This window comes from Lissotriton helveticus, chromosome 2_1 (assembly GCF_964261635.1).
Source record: "Lissotriton helveticus chromosome 2_1, aLisHel1.1, whole genome shotgun sequence".
Taxonomy (NCBI): Eukaryota; Metazoa; Chordata; class Amphibia; order Caudata; family Salamandridae; genus Lissotriton; species Lissotriton helveticus.
Window position 1 is genome coordinate 1,067,795,234 of NC_136059.1, and position 17,260 is coordinate 1,067,812,493.

At 45.2% G+C, this 17,260-nt stretch overlaps 2 protein-coding genes across 4 annotated transcripts in view; both read left to right on the forward strand.

Annotated features, from left to right (window-relative positions):
- LOC144818446 (lysine-specific demethylase 4C-like) overlaps nt 1-17,260 on the forward strand; it is a 1,795,190-nt gene that overhangs the window by 1,485,160 nt on the left and 292,770 nt on the right. The window lies entirely within an intron of this gene.
- LOC144818447 (UPF0461 protein C5orf24 homolog) lies at nt 14,814-15,635 on the forward strand. 2 transcript variants are annotated; one of them, XM_078675872.1, is made up of 2 exons: nt 14,814-14,830; nt 14,905-15,635. In XM_078675872.1, the coding sequence occupies exon 2, from the start codon at nt 14,928-14,930 to the stop codon at nt 15,633-15,635; it is 708 nt and encodes a 235-aa protein (XP_078531998.1). In that variant the 5' UTR covers nt 14,814-14,830; nt 14,905-14,927. The 2 variants fall into 2 exon arrangements, with proteins under 2 accessions (XP_078531998.1, XP_078531997.1); XM_078675871.1 differs by having other exon boundaries at nt 14,824-14,837.

The window sequence follows — 17,260 nt, forward strand, 5'->3', positions numbered from 1 at the left end:
ATAAAATCTATGCACAGTGTGTAATCTGCAGCTAATATGCCTCGAACGGAAAATGCTACTTACCAGTATGCATCTGTTCTTGGCATGTAGAGCTGCAGAGTTACACACGCTCAGCCGCATCCGCGGCTACCTTTATCTGTTCCAGTATTATCTTAACTAGATACAAATAACATGGACATCATTAATTTTCTTGTAAAACTCCATCACTTCCCTAATGGCGAAAAACAATCTGGGGATGGAGCCGATGCCACCACACTCACCCCCGTCCCCCTGATATCCCCCCCCCTTTGGTTGGAAAGAGGATTTTCCTCAACATTGCTGCATGGCATCAGACACAAAATGTTGTCACCAGGAACTCTGACATTGTGCCCCCAGAAACTGTTAAGTTGCATATGTGAGAATTGTAATATTTGCATGCAAAAAGCCATGACACTTCATCTAGGATTGCCATGGGGCTCCTATTGTGTATGCTGACTCCAACTATGTGAGCCTTAATATTTCTTCCCTCTGCTGCCTGAAGGTGGGAGCTAAAATGCTTGGCCATCAGTGCCAGGTCTTGTCCCTTATGAGAATCCTCTGCTGTTGCTAACCACTCAAGAGTTGAGGCTGTGCCTTTGCCTAGATGTTCTGTTAAATCGACAACAGGAATTCATATTTCCTTTAAAGAGGATTTTGAAATTTGGCCTGATTTAAAGTTCGCAAACTGGGTACTCGTCACAAACATAATGGATATCCCCTCCATCTTACTGTGGCGGTTTGTCCATTTGGGCGGTGGGGTGTTGCCCCACTGACAATTATTGGCGTATTTCAACAGCGGCGTTAGCGCTCCGCCGCTGCAAATTATTAATACAATTTCAATGTTAAAATAGTATTCATTTAAAGTGGCGCGCTCCGTTGCGCGTGACGTCACCGTAACGTGCACGAGCATCAATACTGACACTGATATATTGCTTGCAAATGCAATATGAGTGCCGCAATTGCACACTGTGCACAGCACAGTGAGCACACTGCGCATGTTGGGTTTGGTCGACTGCCTTTCCGTGGCCAGGAACCCAACATGCGCACAGTGCCCTCTGAAAAGCAAGCACAAGGTGACTGGGGGTTTGCCGCAAGCCACAGACCCCAGTGGTTGAAAAATGAGCAGAGAATTTACCTGCTCACCCCAATACTGGCGCTGCTTTCTTACTGAGAGAGCCTCTGTCGGTAAAAGAGCAGGGCCAGGATTGGCTTCAGTGCTGCAGCGCAGCGGCGTTTGCCAGTCTAGTCTGAAGTTACAGTAGCAGAGGAGGCATCAACTTGGCACCGCGGGGGTGGAGGGCCCACCCAACGTAGTAATGCAATGCCCAATCATAGTAATGGCTTATTGTTGAGCCATGCAGTGATTGGGTCATTCTGCCGTCACAGTCACAGTGGAGGGAGCACGTGTATACTCTAGTGCTCGACTCGTCACTCTGAATCGACTCATCGAGCACCGCTGTAGTGAGTCTTCCTACAGTGCAATCATCATCATCATCATCATCTGATCCTAGTGATCTGTCACTGTCAGAAGAAGAGTGAGAGTCAATCCACTGAAGTTAACAGGTAGTTTTTGTGACTTGTTAACTTAGTACCGAAGTTCAGTTGCATCGCAAGGAAGGCGGAGTGGGCCTTGGAAGATAATGAATGGCCCCAGCCCCCGCAGTGCCACATTACATAAATAAGTTTGCTGTCTTTTGACGCAGCGCAGCGCGTTTACTGTAACCTTTTACATAATCCCGGACCGCATCCGCACCGATTCGCATACGCATTGCATGGAAGGCTGGAAGGCGTGGTGGGCATTGAAAGTGAATGGAATTGCCCGCGGCGCCACATTATGAATAAGTTTGTTGTCCCGGCCTCAGCGCAGCGGCGGCGCGTGTTTTATAATCCCGGGCCCAGTCTCACACGGTTGCACAGATTCGCATCGCATGGAAGGCGGGGTGGGTCTTGAAAGTTTATCCATCGCCTCGGGTGGATATAGTATGGATGGATGCCATTGACAAGTAAACAAAATAATATATTTCCTGGCTTCCAGCCCAGCCCCAGGCCAACCGTGAGCTTCACAGGCCTGCCAATGCGCCATCAAGCGTAGGTGCGTTAGCGTGAAATGGAAGTGACTGTATTAATATATACAACGCCTGAGATTTTATGGGTGCATGTTTTTTTTCTTTTATTTAGCGCTGGCATTAGTGGATTCATAGCGCTTGAGTGTCCTATGGGAACCATGTCCTTGTAGCTGGTCCAGGGTATTGCCATACCATATACTCTTAAGTGCATTATGAACCTCGCGGTTAAATGCTATCTTTGGTTTGGCTTTATCAAAACATGTCGTGTAAGGTATCATACACTTTGGAATACTACCCCCTCACCAATTCTGGCGATGGGGGTAGCATTCCACCGTTCTAGAGGGAGAAGAGATGTTACTTCCATTAATCCCGGTTAAAGTTAACCAGAGCCTCAGCATCACAAAATGGATGCTGCTGCCACAGACACAAGTCTGACCTCCTGCTGCTGGGAGCCCTTCCAGCGAGGGAGGCTTGGACAATAGGTTTCCTGTCACAGGAGATAGTGGATTGGGGCAGGGAGGGCTGAATGAAACTAGACACTGCCTGGGGCACACAAGGTGTCCCATGCATAGGCCAGTTCAAACCGGTGCTGGGGCACTCCAGCCCCAGCTCTGGCGCGCACCTGGACAAAGGGAAAGGGGTGTAACCACCCCCTTCCTGGGTCCCACCCATAGGAGGGACCTAGTAGGTAGTCCAGCCCCTTGATTTGGTATAAAGGTAGGAGCTGTGTCCTTAGACTTTAGATAATCCTGACTGAAACTCTGATACGAAAGAAGATGGCTTCGACATCCTACTTGACGTAGAAGACTGAAAAATCTCCCATGTGGTAAAGGAGTGACCACCCTGTGTAAGCAGGCACCATCAAGCGCTCAACTGTTTGCTTTGTTGTTGCTCCCGCCGGAGCTCGAACGACAGAGACCGACAAGAACCGGAATTCCAGACATCTAACAGCCCGATCCACAGCCACAGCAAAGCTGAGACCCATGGAGGCGACGAGAGACGTGGGACCGGCCATCTTGGAAAGCCAGCGAAGTGCTTTCTGTGCAGCTCCTGAGGCACCCTCGAAGCTGTGCATTGGGGATTGAGAAGCCCCAGCCCCGAGCATCCTTTGCACCGAAGATCACCTCTCCACATTCACCAAATGCTGCGTGGGGCCCTTTTGCATTTTCCTGCTCGACGCGTCTGTCTGGTCACTTGCCCGTTGGCTCGTGACCTCTGTGACGACGAACCTTTGAATTTTCAACGCTGGTCTGTTAGCTCCAGACTGGCCCTCTCTCCCCTGAAAAGGAGCAGCCCATCAGACCTTGCTGGTCTGATCCAGAAGCCATCTTCGATTCCAGCGTGGGTTGCATTTGCCAAGGCCTGTTGACTCCGAATCGAGATCCAACACCGCCGACAGCGAGAGCCTTCGTGGGACAGTCTGTGCCCAGCGCCTGGTCGTCGTCGACACCTCCTGGTCAACGTGGCAGCGGAGACAAGCTTCACGACATCACCTGATCGCAACCCGACATCGCCTGGTTCCTTCCTGGTCACTGGCTAGTGACCTAGACTCTGTCCCCTCTGCTTTCAGGTACTCTACATCTTCGATCCACCCTTGGATCCAACCGGACTCTTCTCTCCTGGTCGCCTGCAGCATCTTTTCTCCAAGGCTCCCTAGAACTCAGCGACGAAACCCTACACACTTTGACACCTATGCACCCGCTTCCTGTGGGTGAGGTAACACGAGTACTACGATGCTCCTGCAGAGATTTACATCCCTAGTGTCCTAGTTTTAAAAGGTTAAGTTCTAGTCCAGTCGGAAGACTTTCAAATTTGCAACTTTCTAACTTTACGCGCCCATTGACTTCTATTGGTGCACGCGTGTGCATTTAGACACTGCACCCGCATCCTGTGGGCCTCCCACGTCCTAACTGCTGTTAGTCCAGTGTAGCCCCAGCGATTCCAAAGGCCCTAGGCCTTACTAGTGTTCGTGACGTGGTTCTCATACCACTATTTTAGTATATGGTTTTACGGGCCACCAGGGCCTATCCATATTTGTGCAACTTGTGTATGTTATATTAAGTTAATTGTTATACGCTTGTGCTCCTGTGCTCATAAAGAGTTAAGGGGATCCATTTAGAAATAAATACATATATATTTTGAATATATAACCTGTGTGGTGTCCTTTCATTTGGTATTAAAAGGTTTGCATATGGTAAAACAGCTGGCTTCACATGCCCTCTTGAGTTTAGCCTACGACTGCTTTTGTCCATGCTACCCCTAGGATAGCTGGTCTATAAGGTTGACTTTACAACCATCACCATAAGGGTTGTTTGGACTGGTGCAAGGTGCTCACTAGAATAATGAACATCATATAACAGGCCAACTTCTCACATGCAGCTTAACCACTGCACTGATGACATGTGGGTTAGACGGTGACCATTGTTGTCCCAGAGAAAGGGGCCAATACACAGTCATTTCCAATTCTCAAAAGTGCCTCTTGGTTCCCCTCGATAGCAGTGAGGAAGTGGAACATACTACTGTACATATGTGTGCTATGTTTTCATCAGCACAGTCCCCCACCTCCCAAAACCCCCATAGGTTGTTTAGTCTCGCTCGCTGGGCTGTAGTATGATAAGATTTTTATGCCTTTCCACTTTCAAATGTCACCAGCCGCCAGTGCCATCTTATTACACGTGCCTTAGGACATAACACACTTATAATAAAGGGAACGGGATATCCGTCAAGTTTGTGATCAAGTAACTAGTCTGCCAAATTCTAAATCAGAATCTTTGTTCCTGTTTTCATGGTGCTGGACCCCAGACCTGCCAACTCACACGGTGCCAACCGTGCCACAGTGTCACACGATTTCGGCTCTCTCTTCACATGGTCACCATGCGAGGAGTCAAAATCACAAGATGAGCGGAGTACCACTGTAAACAGTGGATTTGCAGCTCGTTTTCAGAGGCAGTAGGCAGCCGATGACCCTTAAAAGGTATGAAAACACCCCAAGACATCGGCGGCAGGCTGGATGTCCCTTTTCTTTTGGTTTTTTTTTAGAGGGAAGCTGGCTGGGGGGCAGAGAGCCTCTTAGATAACTCTCAGCACCAAGCCCCGCCCTCTCCTCACAGTTATTTTGTAAGGTGACAGGTATGGACCCCCCCACATGACATGACCTGTAAAATTGCGGTTCCTCATGCTAATGCAAATCTTAAACTAACTTGCTAATCCATTCAGATGTGGCCATTTGCCATCCTTGAGGCCTGTTGGAAAGAAGGATATGTGAATGCTGCTGTGGTGTCTCCAACAGTCAGCACCTCTACACCACTCAAAAGCCGTTCGGCCACTCGGGCATTTTCCTGGCAGTCTGCAGGCTATAGTACCATCTGCACCAATTCACAGACCCCCTGCTAATGAATTCAGCCGGATCGTATTAACTCCATCTACCATAAAGATGCTGAAGTGGAGTGGTGTGGCTCACTGGTTAGAGGCGGCAGACCCGGAAGCAGAGAACGGCCCGGGGCCCAGGGTTCAATTCCCGACGCGGCACGGTCGTGGACCAGGGTCAGCGGACTCGACAATTCTCGCCTCGGTGCCTACTCTATCCAGGGATCACACTCGGCAACTCTGGGTATTAAGCTTGCCTCATCTCTACAACGGCCCCCCACAGACGCCGGGGATGCTTGGTTTCACCTTGGTGATACCCAGAAGGGACCATCTCACAGGAAAAGCCAGGACGGGTTCCCCAGCGGTCTTCAGCGCCGGGACGCTTACGGGCAGCCGTGCGCTTTACAAGTCCCACACATTTACACATTTACAAGTAAATGCATGGATTTGGTTTCTTTAAGAGCATTATATTAATTCTATTAACACACAATGACACTGGCCTCCCCACTAACCTTGTGTTCTGGAGCAGCTTGTTGCCCGGCATAAAACACTTCAACATCCCTTCAGGGGTAGTAAGCGCTATACAAATACAGTTACAGTTACACTATGTGCTGACATGACGCCCCCATGCCACCTCCAAGCTTCCTCAGAGCTACATTTGAATAGTACCCGGCTGCAGCGTGGAGCTTGTTTGAACGCTTTTGCCAGAGGTGATTGGGGTTTCCAATCTAGTTACTGTGGCTTAACTGGTGGGTTGGAGGACCGAGGAGAAGTGGTACTTAAGTTACTTGTAGTAAGTAGGGCCAAAACACACAACGGAAAGAGAGAAGGAACCCTTCATCGAGGACATGGCTGGAAATGTCTTCGTTCCATGTATTTTCTGAACGTCTTTTCGTATAGATGTATGTACACGTGCAACTCTCTATGCATATAAATACCAGCTTTGAATCCCAGTCAATCTCAGTATAAGCTCTTGCTATCTTCGATTTCAGTGGCATGCAATTTCTAACTTGCAAGACAGATTCAGAAACTATTCTAACAGGATTAATTTTCTTTCCGGAATAACCCATGTGCTTCCTGCAGCATAAAAGTGGGAATGTTGATCTCTCCCAGGTATCAACAAGATAAATGAAGTAATTTAAAATATTTTCAATGCCTCATCTGTCCAGTCCACATGCTGTCGGTAGACTTGAGCTGAAAGCGTACACAGAGAGAGCAGTATGATTTTTCAACTAGAATGGTTTCCCGTCTTTCAGAGGGCTTGAACTGTAGAACAGATATTCTGGTTGCTGGCTATTTACGATTTGAAGGTAATAGACCACGTGTTTGCGTCTCTGAAGTGCATGAAGCCTTAGACAAAAAATATTTTAATGCAAACGAACCGATAACAGAGTTAAGACCAAAGTGGCCTTAGACAAAAAACATATTTTAAATCAAACGAACGATAACAGAATTAAGATAAAAGTGGATGGGTTTATTATGTTTTTACTTTACTCCTCTGCCTTCCACAGAAGTGCTTTATTTAGTTATTGCTTTGAGGCATGTGGATTTAAAAAATGAATTTATAAGTTGTGTGCTGTGAATAGTGCTTTTTCTGACAGTACATACGAGGTATAATTTATAACAACATGGGGTATAAGTTTGTCTTACATATTTACTGGATGCAACTCTGAACTCTACTTAGAAACAGAAGTTCTTCTTGGTCATAGATGTATCCTGTAAACGTGGATTCATTTGTGATGAGGCTTTTCGATATCTGGTAAACAAAGTGCACGACCACCAAATGCAAATGGGGACGTACAGGAGTCAAATGTATCTTACTTATTTATTCACAAGTTTCACTCTAATTTCCACGTTTCACCTTACAAAAGTTGTTGTGTACGCTGGCCGATCACTTATTTAATATTTACTGCTTTTAGTTTCTTGCGGCATTCTGCAAATGCCTTGCTTGCATCAGCTCCTTCATTCAGACCAACAGATTAGGCAAACTGACCAGTACCAGCCCAGTCGCGTTTCTCTTGTGTTGCATCTGGTCCTTCAGAATGCATGATTTTCTTGAATGAACCCCACCCACCTTGTGTGTTCAATTCAGGGGTCACCTTTCTTGTTATTATCAGGAGGCTGCACCTTGTTACCTGCGGCCATAATTTGATGCAGGGACTGCAAACATTTATTTATCTTTTATGTTTTCTTTATAGTAATGTAACTGCAAAACTAGAGTTGTGAGACTCTGTATTGTGACTTCATGTCTGTCACTCTGGAACTTTGTACTTAAGACCAGAAGCAAAAATCCACCAGGTATAAATAATCTGTAAAATTGACCACATATTCTTGAGGACTGGTCGCATGAGTAGTTAAAACGGCAGCTGGAATCTGGACACCTGCTGTTAAAGCCAGACTCCAATTGGCCCTACCCTGAACTGAACCATCTCCATTTGTCATTGAGGGATTGCCATGCTAACTGACTGGATTTAAATATGAAGGAGATTAATTGGGATTTAATAGCCCAGCTGCCTATCTCCAACTTGCCAGAGTGCACTCACCATCTGGAGGAGGGACCATATGAACTGCTCTGTTCTCTGAAACCACATTGGACATCTTTGATTGACTAATGAAAACGTGCTTCCTTAAAACCTCAGCACGTTCTACACTGTGAAGAGTACCTATTGTTCACACTTCCTGCCTGTGAAATACAACCTTCTACTTTATATAAAGAAGCTTGTACGTAGGCTCAACCTCCACACAGATTCCCTGCCTTCGTGCTCCCTCCTCGTCTTTTTCCTCTAATTGTTGCCCAGACTGAATGTCCCTGTCACCAGCTCCTGGTTCTCCACCTCTTCTTCACTGAGTATGTATTAGATTAGAAATGGGAGCATACATGCATAACCTGTCGCCTTCCAGTGCCTGATTATTACTTTTCCCTTCTTTAAGGAAGAAAGAATGAAACGAAGGAAGGAAATGCTGAAAGGCTGGCCTGTTTGCCAAACCATGTCCATGTTTTTCACCCTTGTAAGTCTGTAACAGCGATCAACATGCTAGAATTGGGGACTTACTCAAAACTGCAATTATGGGACATTGAGTTGAGCAAATGCATCCTTTAAAATGCAGTGGTGTTATGGATTAGGAATGTTGAAACGAAACACCGTATTAGGTTTGCTGTAGGGAAAAGGAGAGGAAAGTCCTTTAGAGAGGAATGTTCTGTGTGCTCATAAGACTGCGCTTGGGAACTGCTAGCAGAGGCAGATTGTTGATATGAGCAATTTAATCTACTAGGCCATTAGAGGAGCTAGTATCAAATGGCCTAATCCTCAGCCTTAATGCGATGGTGGCGGAGGTAGTGTTACCAACTAAGCTCTAGAAGGATCTTGCATGTACACATCTTTTATCAATTTGTCGAAGGATGGACGCTTTTGGAAATGTGAGTGCTTTCAATACGTTGTGGGAAAGCACTCTGTTGTGGTGGATCAGAGTGAATAAACAAGCACCTTATGTCTTGTGGCTAAATACTCTGGGCATTGTAGAATGAGAGATCCAGTAGTTGCCTGCAGTGCAGCATAGAGCGTTATCAACGCAGGGCATGATCCTCTGCCTTCAAGGTGAAAATATGGAAATGTCACAGGCAGGTGTGTTTGAAGCTCCAGCTTATTTTAAAAGTAATATGTACTCCTGTTGGCAGGCCCTGGAAAGTGTCTACATGTCTTTTTAATTAAATAATGTTAATGCTGTTACTGCAGCTTATGAGGTTATAGGATGGCTGTTTCTGGTGCCTCAGCCACCTAGCCATCTCATTCATGGAATTCAAACACTGGAACTGTGGTATTCACACATCCTCACCTACCTTGCCACTCTGCGATTGAGTGCTCTTTTGTGAGAATTGTATTTATGGAAAGGTAAGTATTGAGTTAACTGTAAACCTAAGTCTTTCACTAAAATTAGCCTTTTATACCATACTATACTATTCTATAGTCCAGTGCCCCCCTAAGGCAAGTCTTTGTAAACACATGCATTGTAAATGGAATGCGTGGTTCAGATGCATTTGTTGTTCTGCCAGCGTTTTTAAGGCAGGCGTGGGAAAGGAAAGCGTGGTTGTGTCATACAACTGCTGCCGGAGGCATGTTGTGAATCACAATCACAGCTGCTTTAACTAGGTTCCCTAATCTAAAGAGTGGTACCAGAGAAACAGTTTGCCACCAGCGAGAGCCCAGAGAACTGCAACCCCCCATCAGTGAGACTGAGACAACACAATTTCTAGGAGAATCTGCCACTTTTGCAGAGTTGCGAGGGGTTGTTACTTCTTAAGGGGTTGATGGCCACTTGTAAACTGATACACAATAGAAATTACCTGGCCTCCAATTCACAATACTGCTTGTTTATTCAGCAGGTTTTGCATACAATACATTCAGTCATTGTACCTTACTTTATCAATTGTAATCTGTTCAAATCACCTTTGAGCAACAGTTTTCAAATTTGATGCATTCAAGGTTACACATTTCATTTTTCAAAACATAATTCTCTTATCACAAATAATAACAAAGACTTTAAAACCATATCAATGCATTAATCCTTCTAAACATTTCCACATGGTTACACCAGTCAAACTAGTGAATAAACAGCCTGCCTGTGCTAAGATTATTTACACTTTTTAGTTTTTCAAAGCACAAAAGCAGACTCGCTACGGGGAGATAAATATTTTTTTGTTCTCGCTAGGGGTATTTTTGTTGTTGTTGCACCCTCACAAGAGTAGGGACAGTATTGTGAATTGGAGGCCAGGTATTTTCTATTGTGTATAGGTTTAGTACGTCCTACAAGGCCCCCGTAACGGACGTGACCCCTGTGGTTTAAAACACTTGTAAACTGAGGCAGAGAACCATCCTCATGTTATATGTGATACCAAAGTAAATGAAACTCACTAGGCATGCTAATTGGTACTGTTACAGTGATAACCTAATTGTTAGTCCCCGGACTTTTCAGCCTTCACCCTCCATTCTCTCTGCTGGCACACAGTGGTTTCTGCACGGACTCATTTTCCATACTTGCAAACAGAACCCTTCAAGGGAAGGCATTGGCCACTCCTAAAATACAGACCTGGGTCATCCATAGCAGACTGATGCACATTGTGATCATCATGCAGGGGCAGCAGCATCTGACCATCCATAATAATGTTCAATATTATCCTGTATTTATTAACTGCCCCTGCTACAGCCTACACATAGAACAAAGTTATGTAATCTTCAAAGCATCGAGGCAACTCTTCTTTACGGATGTATTTGCTGGTAGTAAGCTAACTGTACCTATCCAGGGACATTGCAATAATGGGGGGGGGGCAACATTGAGTACTGTCAGCTCCACGATTGCAGAATGAGCTTTTGAAGTCAAATCAATTAGGTCGGAGACAGACTCTTATCACACAAGTCTAGAAGTAGTGGGGAAGAGAATAAGTGGTATGGACGACTGTTTGAATGACATCCCCCAATTGGGATCATGATATGTTGCATCTGTGATGACAGATTAGCAACTTGGAAAACACAGCAAAATGTGACAGTGTTTGATTTTATAAAGTACCAGAGAAAATTAAGCTGGACAATATGTTGGCAGTTCCAGCTGACGTGCTACTTTCACTACTGAAGAGAACCTTTAATCCTCACGGATCTGCAAAGGGCTTATAGGATATGTTCTTGCTAACCAACTACACAAGACTTGTCTCAACCCAAGCCAACCATTGAATTCTTTTTAAGACATGAAGAATCCTGATTGATTTCCAAGAGGAACGCCAAAATATCCCATTCTTAGGATCCATATCTCTTCAGACTTGTCCATTGAGATCAGCGTTAAGAGGAACGCCTTCTCAGTCCTGAAGCCTATACTATGTTACTGAGAAAATATCCACATTTGGTGTGATGAAACTCTCCACAATATGGATTCCGTTCTTTGGGGAAGTCCTCTGAAACACTGAACTAGAGGATCTTGAATAGTTCCTTGATAGTTTTGAAACATCAAGCATGGCTAGTATGCCCTTGAAGTCTGCTCTTGACCAGTCTACTGCCTCCTCGCAGACTTAATGTCATGGTCGATCCACTGGTCACTCTTTTTTGCTAACAAGCTGACAGACTGTTTGATCAGGGTGTGTAGGAGCTGGCAAGTGTCAAGTAGACATATTTAGTTCCTCTGAAGACAACAGCAGAGATACTATTTACCAGTATAAGCCTTGACTATTCCTACTCATATTAAGGTTGATGTCTTTTGTACTGGTAGCTCTTTCTTATCATATTAGTGTTGTTCCTATCCTGGGGGAAATATGGATGGCTTTCTCTCTGCATTCATGCATTGCATTCTTGTGTCTCTTCTGTGAACCCATATCCCTTTTCCATGACACATCTAGCCTGTTATGACTAGCATGACAGTTAACCTATACTTAACTTTCTGAGCTGACTAATCACATTCAGGAGAGGACTGTCTTCTCAGTCACAACTGGCTGCCTCCTGCCACCTCTGGCTGCCTCCTACCACCTCTTAGCCCTCTGCCTCCTATTACTCTTCTTTGTTTCTCATTCTCATATAACAGATTCTCACTGTTTACATTTACCAAAAGCATATCCACTTTCATTCAACTTCACCCAATTTCTCTGATGCACTTTTTTTTGCTGATCTATAAAATGCAGATTCCATCATAAGGGCTGTACCCCGAGTGGCCCAATGTATATTAGTGCAGGTTTAGCTCAGTCATGAAAGTTAGCAATCAGCCTCAGGCCTAGACTCAATAAGACATTGCAGTGACCTACTACTTTCCACACACTAGTTCCTCTTGTGCTTTCCTTCTCCTCACAGTCCTCTGCAACATTTCAACTTTTGTCCAGGGTCGACCTTAGCGCCGGTGGCAACCAGTGCGAGCATGTTAATTGGCACCCCCAATGACCTCCTTCTCTATTCCCTCACTTACCACCCTTTAACAGTGACCATCACATCTCCATAATTGCTCTCACATGCTTTTCTTTTATTTTATAGAGCTATTCGTACCACTGAGGAATGTTGTAGCACTTTACATTACACAGAGACAATGAATCACACGTGTAAAAGATGTTATATAAGAAAGAGGACTACAAGGTATAGGTGTCACATGTCATTCATACTGGCTATAGTTTAAGAGTGCATGATCTGTAGAAGCACAAACTCATAATTTAAAACGTACCGCCAAGGTTGGGGTTTGTCTTTACTAATAAGAATTGTTTTTGTTGGACTTGGCCCTTTTTGCAGGGTCATCCCTGAACTTTTTGCCTTCCTCCTGTATTTTGTCTGGCCTGTTTTTGTTGGTTTTATGACTCTGGGCACTTTACCACTGCTGATCAGTTGTTGCAGCACTGGTTGTGCCACCCACAGAAGCAGCCTCTGCCATTGTAGAGCCTCTGTGCAGTCTGGTACTGCCATGCTGTCCCTAAACCTTCCCTTTTCTGCATATTAGTCACCCCTATGGTAGGCCCAAGGGCAGGGTGCATTGTAGGTGAAAGGTAGGGCAAGCCCTGATGTGTGGCATGTCCTAATAGTGAATTACAGCCATTTTCGTTTTTCACTATTGCAAGGTTATCTGTTCCCCATTGGCCAGAATGGTCATTTTGATTATTACAGCTTATAATCCTAACTGACTCAGAGAACTAGGTAGAAATTCGAGTTTGGTATGCCTGGACTCAGATTGATAAACTACATCTTTTAGTGAAGTTGGTTTTAACATTCTGTGTTTGAAAATACCACTTTTAAAAAGTAGGTATTTTCTTGTCTAACCATCCAAGCCTGCCTCTGCTAGGTTGTGTATTCCTTGTCTGAAGTTTGAATGACAGGGGCTGGGGGAATTCCAGGAGACCGGGTGAGTCAGCACAGGGCTGAATAGAGCGATCTGCATGCAGATGGGAGGGAGGAATTGCACCTGGGACCTGAATAGGACTATGCCATCCCTCCACAATGCTGGCTCCACCTCCTGTGGTGTTTCTGATGTCCCTGGCCTACACTGTGAAAGGAAGGAAGGAGTCTTGTCAACAAAATGCTCCAGGACTGACCAGAACTGGTTTGGACTAGGCAAAGGCCTCTCAAAGGGAAAATCAGTATAAATATTGGGCCCCAGACCCAAGAACTTTAGATCACTTTTGGGAAACCAGAAGAACCTTTGCTGAGGAGAGGAACCAGAGAAACTGAGGAGGAAACTATGCCTAAGCTGACCGCTGTTTGGGGGATTGGCCTGCAGTAGTGGCCTGACGGCCTAAGAAAGGAGAAAGGACTTTGTGCTACTTTCAAATCAACTTGTAAAGGATCTCCAAGGGCTGTAGATAGAGCTTGTCTCCTGCTGAAGTCTCAGGGACAACAGACTTCACCACCCAGCTCCCCTGCTCTCCCTTGCTGGGAATTGAGTTGCCTGCTGTTGAGCTGGGCCTTCTGAGAGACAGCGTGTTGCTAGGAGTTGGAAGCACGACTCAAGACGAAGAAGCGTGTCGCCGCCGCAGCCACTGTCGTCGCATCACCGGAGAAGAGTGTCGACGTCGCAGCAGACGCCGTCGCATCACCGGAGAAGCATGCCGCCGCGGTCGCCATCGCATCACCCGAAGCGCCTCGCATCACCGAAGAAGAGTGTCGCTATCGCAGCAGACGCCGTTGCTTCACCGTCGAAGCGTGTCGTAGGGCCTGTCGCGGCTCAGAAGAATCGTTGAGTCGCAGCACGGCCATCGGGCGTGCACGCATCGTTGTCGCATTGTGATGTATTACATCTGTCATAGTTGGTGTACATGTTCCCTGAACTTAAAACATACTTTTCTGGGTGACAATTTATTACAATCTGATATAGAGTATGCCTAAGCTTTCTAGCCTTTATGCCAAAACCACACCTCCCCTCTGTTGACTAATAACCCAATAGTCTAGTCTTTGGTTAGATTGTGGTTAACAATTCATAAATCACTGATTAGACGCACTGGGAACCCATTGGGCAGTGGTTGTACGGAAGAGCAGTCCACATATGCGATCCATGCCTCTTTGGTAAATCTGAGTACGAGGGCGTTCCGCCAACCTCGTCCCTACCCCCACCCTTCCACGGACTAGATCACAGCCGAAGGCCGAGGCAGCGGGCAACAGCTGTTCCCGGACTCTCCGCCAGTCTTAAAATGTCCGCCGTGGCGAGGACTCGCTGAGCAGTGCGCCCCCCCCTCCGCTGCTGCCTCCTTTCCGGCTTCCTCCCCTGCCCGCTGCTGCCGGAGCTGCCTTCCCATGATACCTCTCTCCCTATAGCGCTGCCTCGGAGCCTTCTGCGGCGCAGCGCTTGGCGAGGGCTGGGCGGCACCGTTAGCATCGCGACTGTCAAACGGCGGCCCATCCTCCCCGGGCCCAGCAGCAGCCGCAGCGGCACCGGTGAGAGGTGAATGCGTCTCCCGGCGCTATTGTCCTGAGGGCGTCTGGTTCCGGCTCTTCTCACCCCACGCAAGAATAAAACTGCAGTCCCCACAGAATGGAATGTTCAACATCGTTTCACACTGAATGCACTGATACATTTGTAGATTGGTCAATGATTACTGAAAAACTCATCTATACTGAAGCTAAGAATTCCATGAAAAGGAAAAAGAGCAAGAAGTCCGAGAAAATAATGCACCCCGTTTCAAGCAGTGATGGAGATTTCCTTGGGAATGAAAAAGCTTCATGCCTGTCTGAGGACAGCAGACGGGCGGCAGAGCAGTTTGACTTGTATACCATACAGGCAAGTAATTACAGTCATAAGCCTATTTCCTGTCAAAGGCAAGACGCAAAAAATGAAGCACACTTGCAGGCAATCGGTGGAATGAATTTAGAGAAGAAAAATGGTGTAAAGAAAAAGAAACGCATCAACAAAGCTGGTAAACGAGGAAGACCTTCAGGAACCACCAAACTGGCAGGATATAGGACCAGCACAGGTCGACCTTTAGGGACAACCAAAGCTGCCGGATTTAAGACCAGTCCTGGCAGGCCCCTGGGCACAACCAGGGCTGCAGGATATAAAGTCAGCCCAGGGAGACCTCCAGGTAGTATTAAAGCACTGTCACGGCTTGAAAACCTAAGTTTCACTTGTACCGGTGCTTCGTTTCCATACACTGTGACATGTACCAAAGAAATGTATGCCACTGCTGATGAAGACGAAGAAGAGGACGAAACCGATATCAAAATAAAACAAATCATGGAGTAATCGATGCGTTTGGTTGTGTATATACGTTAAGATTTATATTGAAATGCTCAACATTTTTTACTTCATTTTTTCATGTCTATTTGTTGTTTTCATTGTGATTTTTATTTAAATGACCTAATTTTAAATCTTAGATAGCATCGCTTGCTTTTAATAGCACAATGTCTCAACTCTAATGTGAATTTTATGCCACCTTATTTGGTGGATCATTCAAGTCTCGTTCACTTCATACCTGCACTGAACACCTGTTACATTTTTTCAAATGACTGGCACTTGGTTCACACATTGGCTTATAAAGTCACAATAAAACTTTAATACAAAACAAAGATGAAACTAAAAATTGAGAGACAAAGATTTGTCAATATAAGTTTAACATAATCAAATTCTCATTAGTGCAGTTTTCTTTTCACATTGTTCGAGAATTTTGAATAGTTTTTAAATTGTTACTATTCTGTTTTTTGTTTGTTGAATGCACTTATTGCTGTTCCACTGCATTTTTGTATTTGCTTTTAAGAAATTGCAGATCGTTTTCTTAATATTGTACTTTGGAAACGTATTGTATGTGGTAAAATAACCAAGAACACGAAAAACACTACCTGATAGTGCACATAAAGTTCAGATTATTTATAGGGAACTGCTCACAGATTTTCTGTTTAATACTGTTAATTCTAACACTGCAGCACGGATTTTAACATACAACAAACTCGTTTGTAAAAACTTTGCCTACAACCTGTATATCAGTTTAAAGTCTGCTTCAGGTGTGAAATTAATATTGAAGTCCAGCTTTTCAAAACTACAGATTTGACAGCTTTACATCCATATTTCTGACTTTTACGTGGACACAACAGATGCATGTTGTTCATTTTCATGCATGCTCTTTAAACTAAAAAATAAAAAGGCAAAGGACAAAAAAAAAAAAAAAAATCATAAATCACTAGGGGTAGAGGTTAAGATCCACCAAAATGCAGCAATCAGGCATAACACAGCTATCTGTATAGAAGAACTCCCCAAAAACTGGAAACTTTGTATAATAACCGAGATCCGCACGCTTGACTAATTACTGATAGACGAAGGATTGAAACCATATAAATCTTTACAGATGGAGTTGGGCCTACTGGCCTCCCTGTATTGACAATACCCGCAGCCGAGTTCATTGCATCAAGAGCAAAATAGAGCAGCTTCCCTAGGCACACCCTTAGTCCGCTGTATGGGGGCTTCCATAGTGATGTCGGGGAACTATAACGTCCTGATAGACCGCCTCTGCTCCAGATCTTTGAAGACCTCCTGTGGCATACTTGCCAAATGCTTCTAGCTTGTGAATACAGAGATAAAGACTTGTCCCAGATACTTGAACTCCAAGACAAAATAATCATGGAGGCCCAGGTGAAATGTAACCACTTCCAGGAGCTAAAGAACTGGTAGTGGACCTTGCATAGACTACCCGCTATTGGGATGACTGGAGATTCCCAATGGTATAAATGCTCTGCCTGGCTGTGATCCTTTACATATTCTATGTACTGTCTGCCCTTGGCTAGATATTATACAGTGATCTGGGACACTAAATAATTACTCAGACTATCCACTAGCCCCTTATAGCATGTTATTCCTATTTCATGACACAACTGACT

Excerpts from the sequence above, each read along its gene's own strand:
- LOC144818447 (XM_078675872.1), top strand. The coding sequence starts at position 14,928 with ATGGAATGTTCAACATCGTTTCACACTGAATGCACTGATACATTTGTA.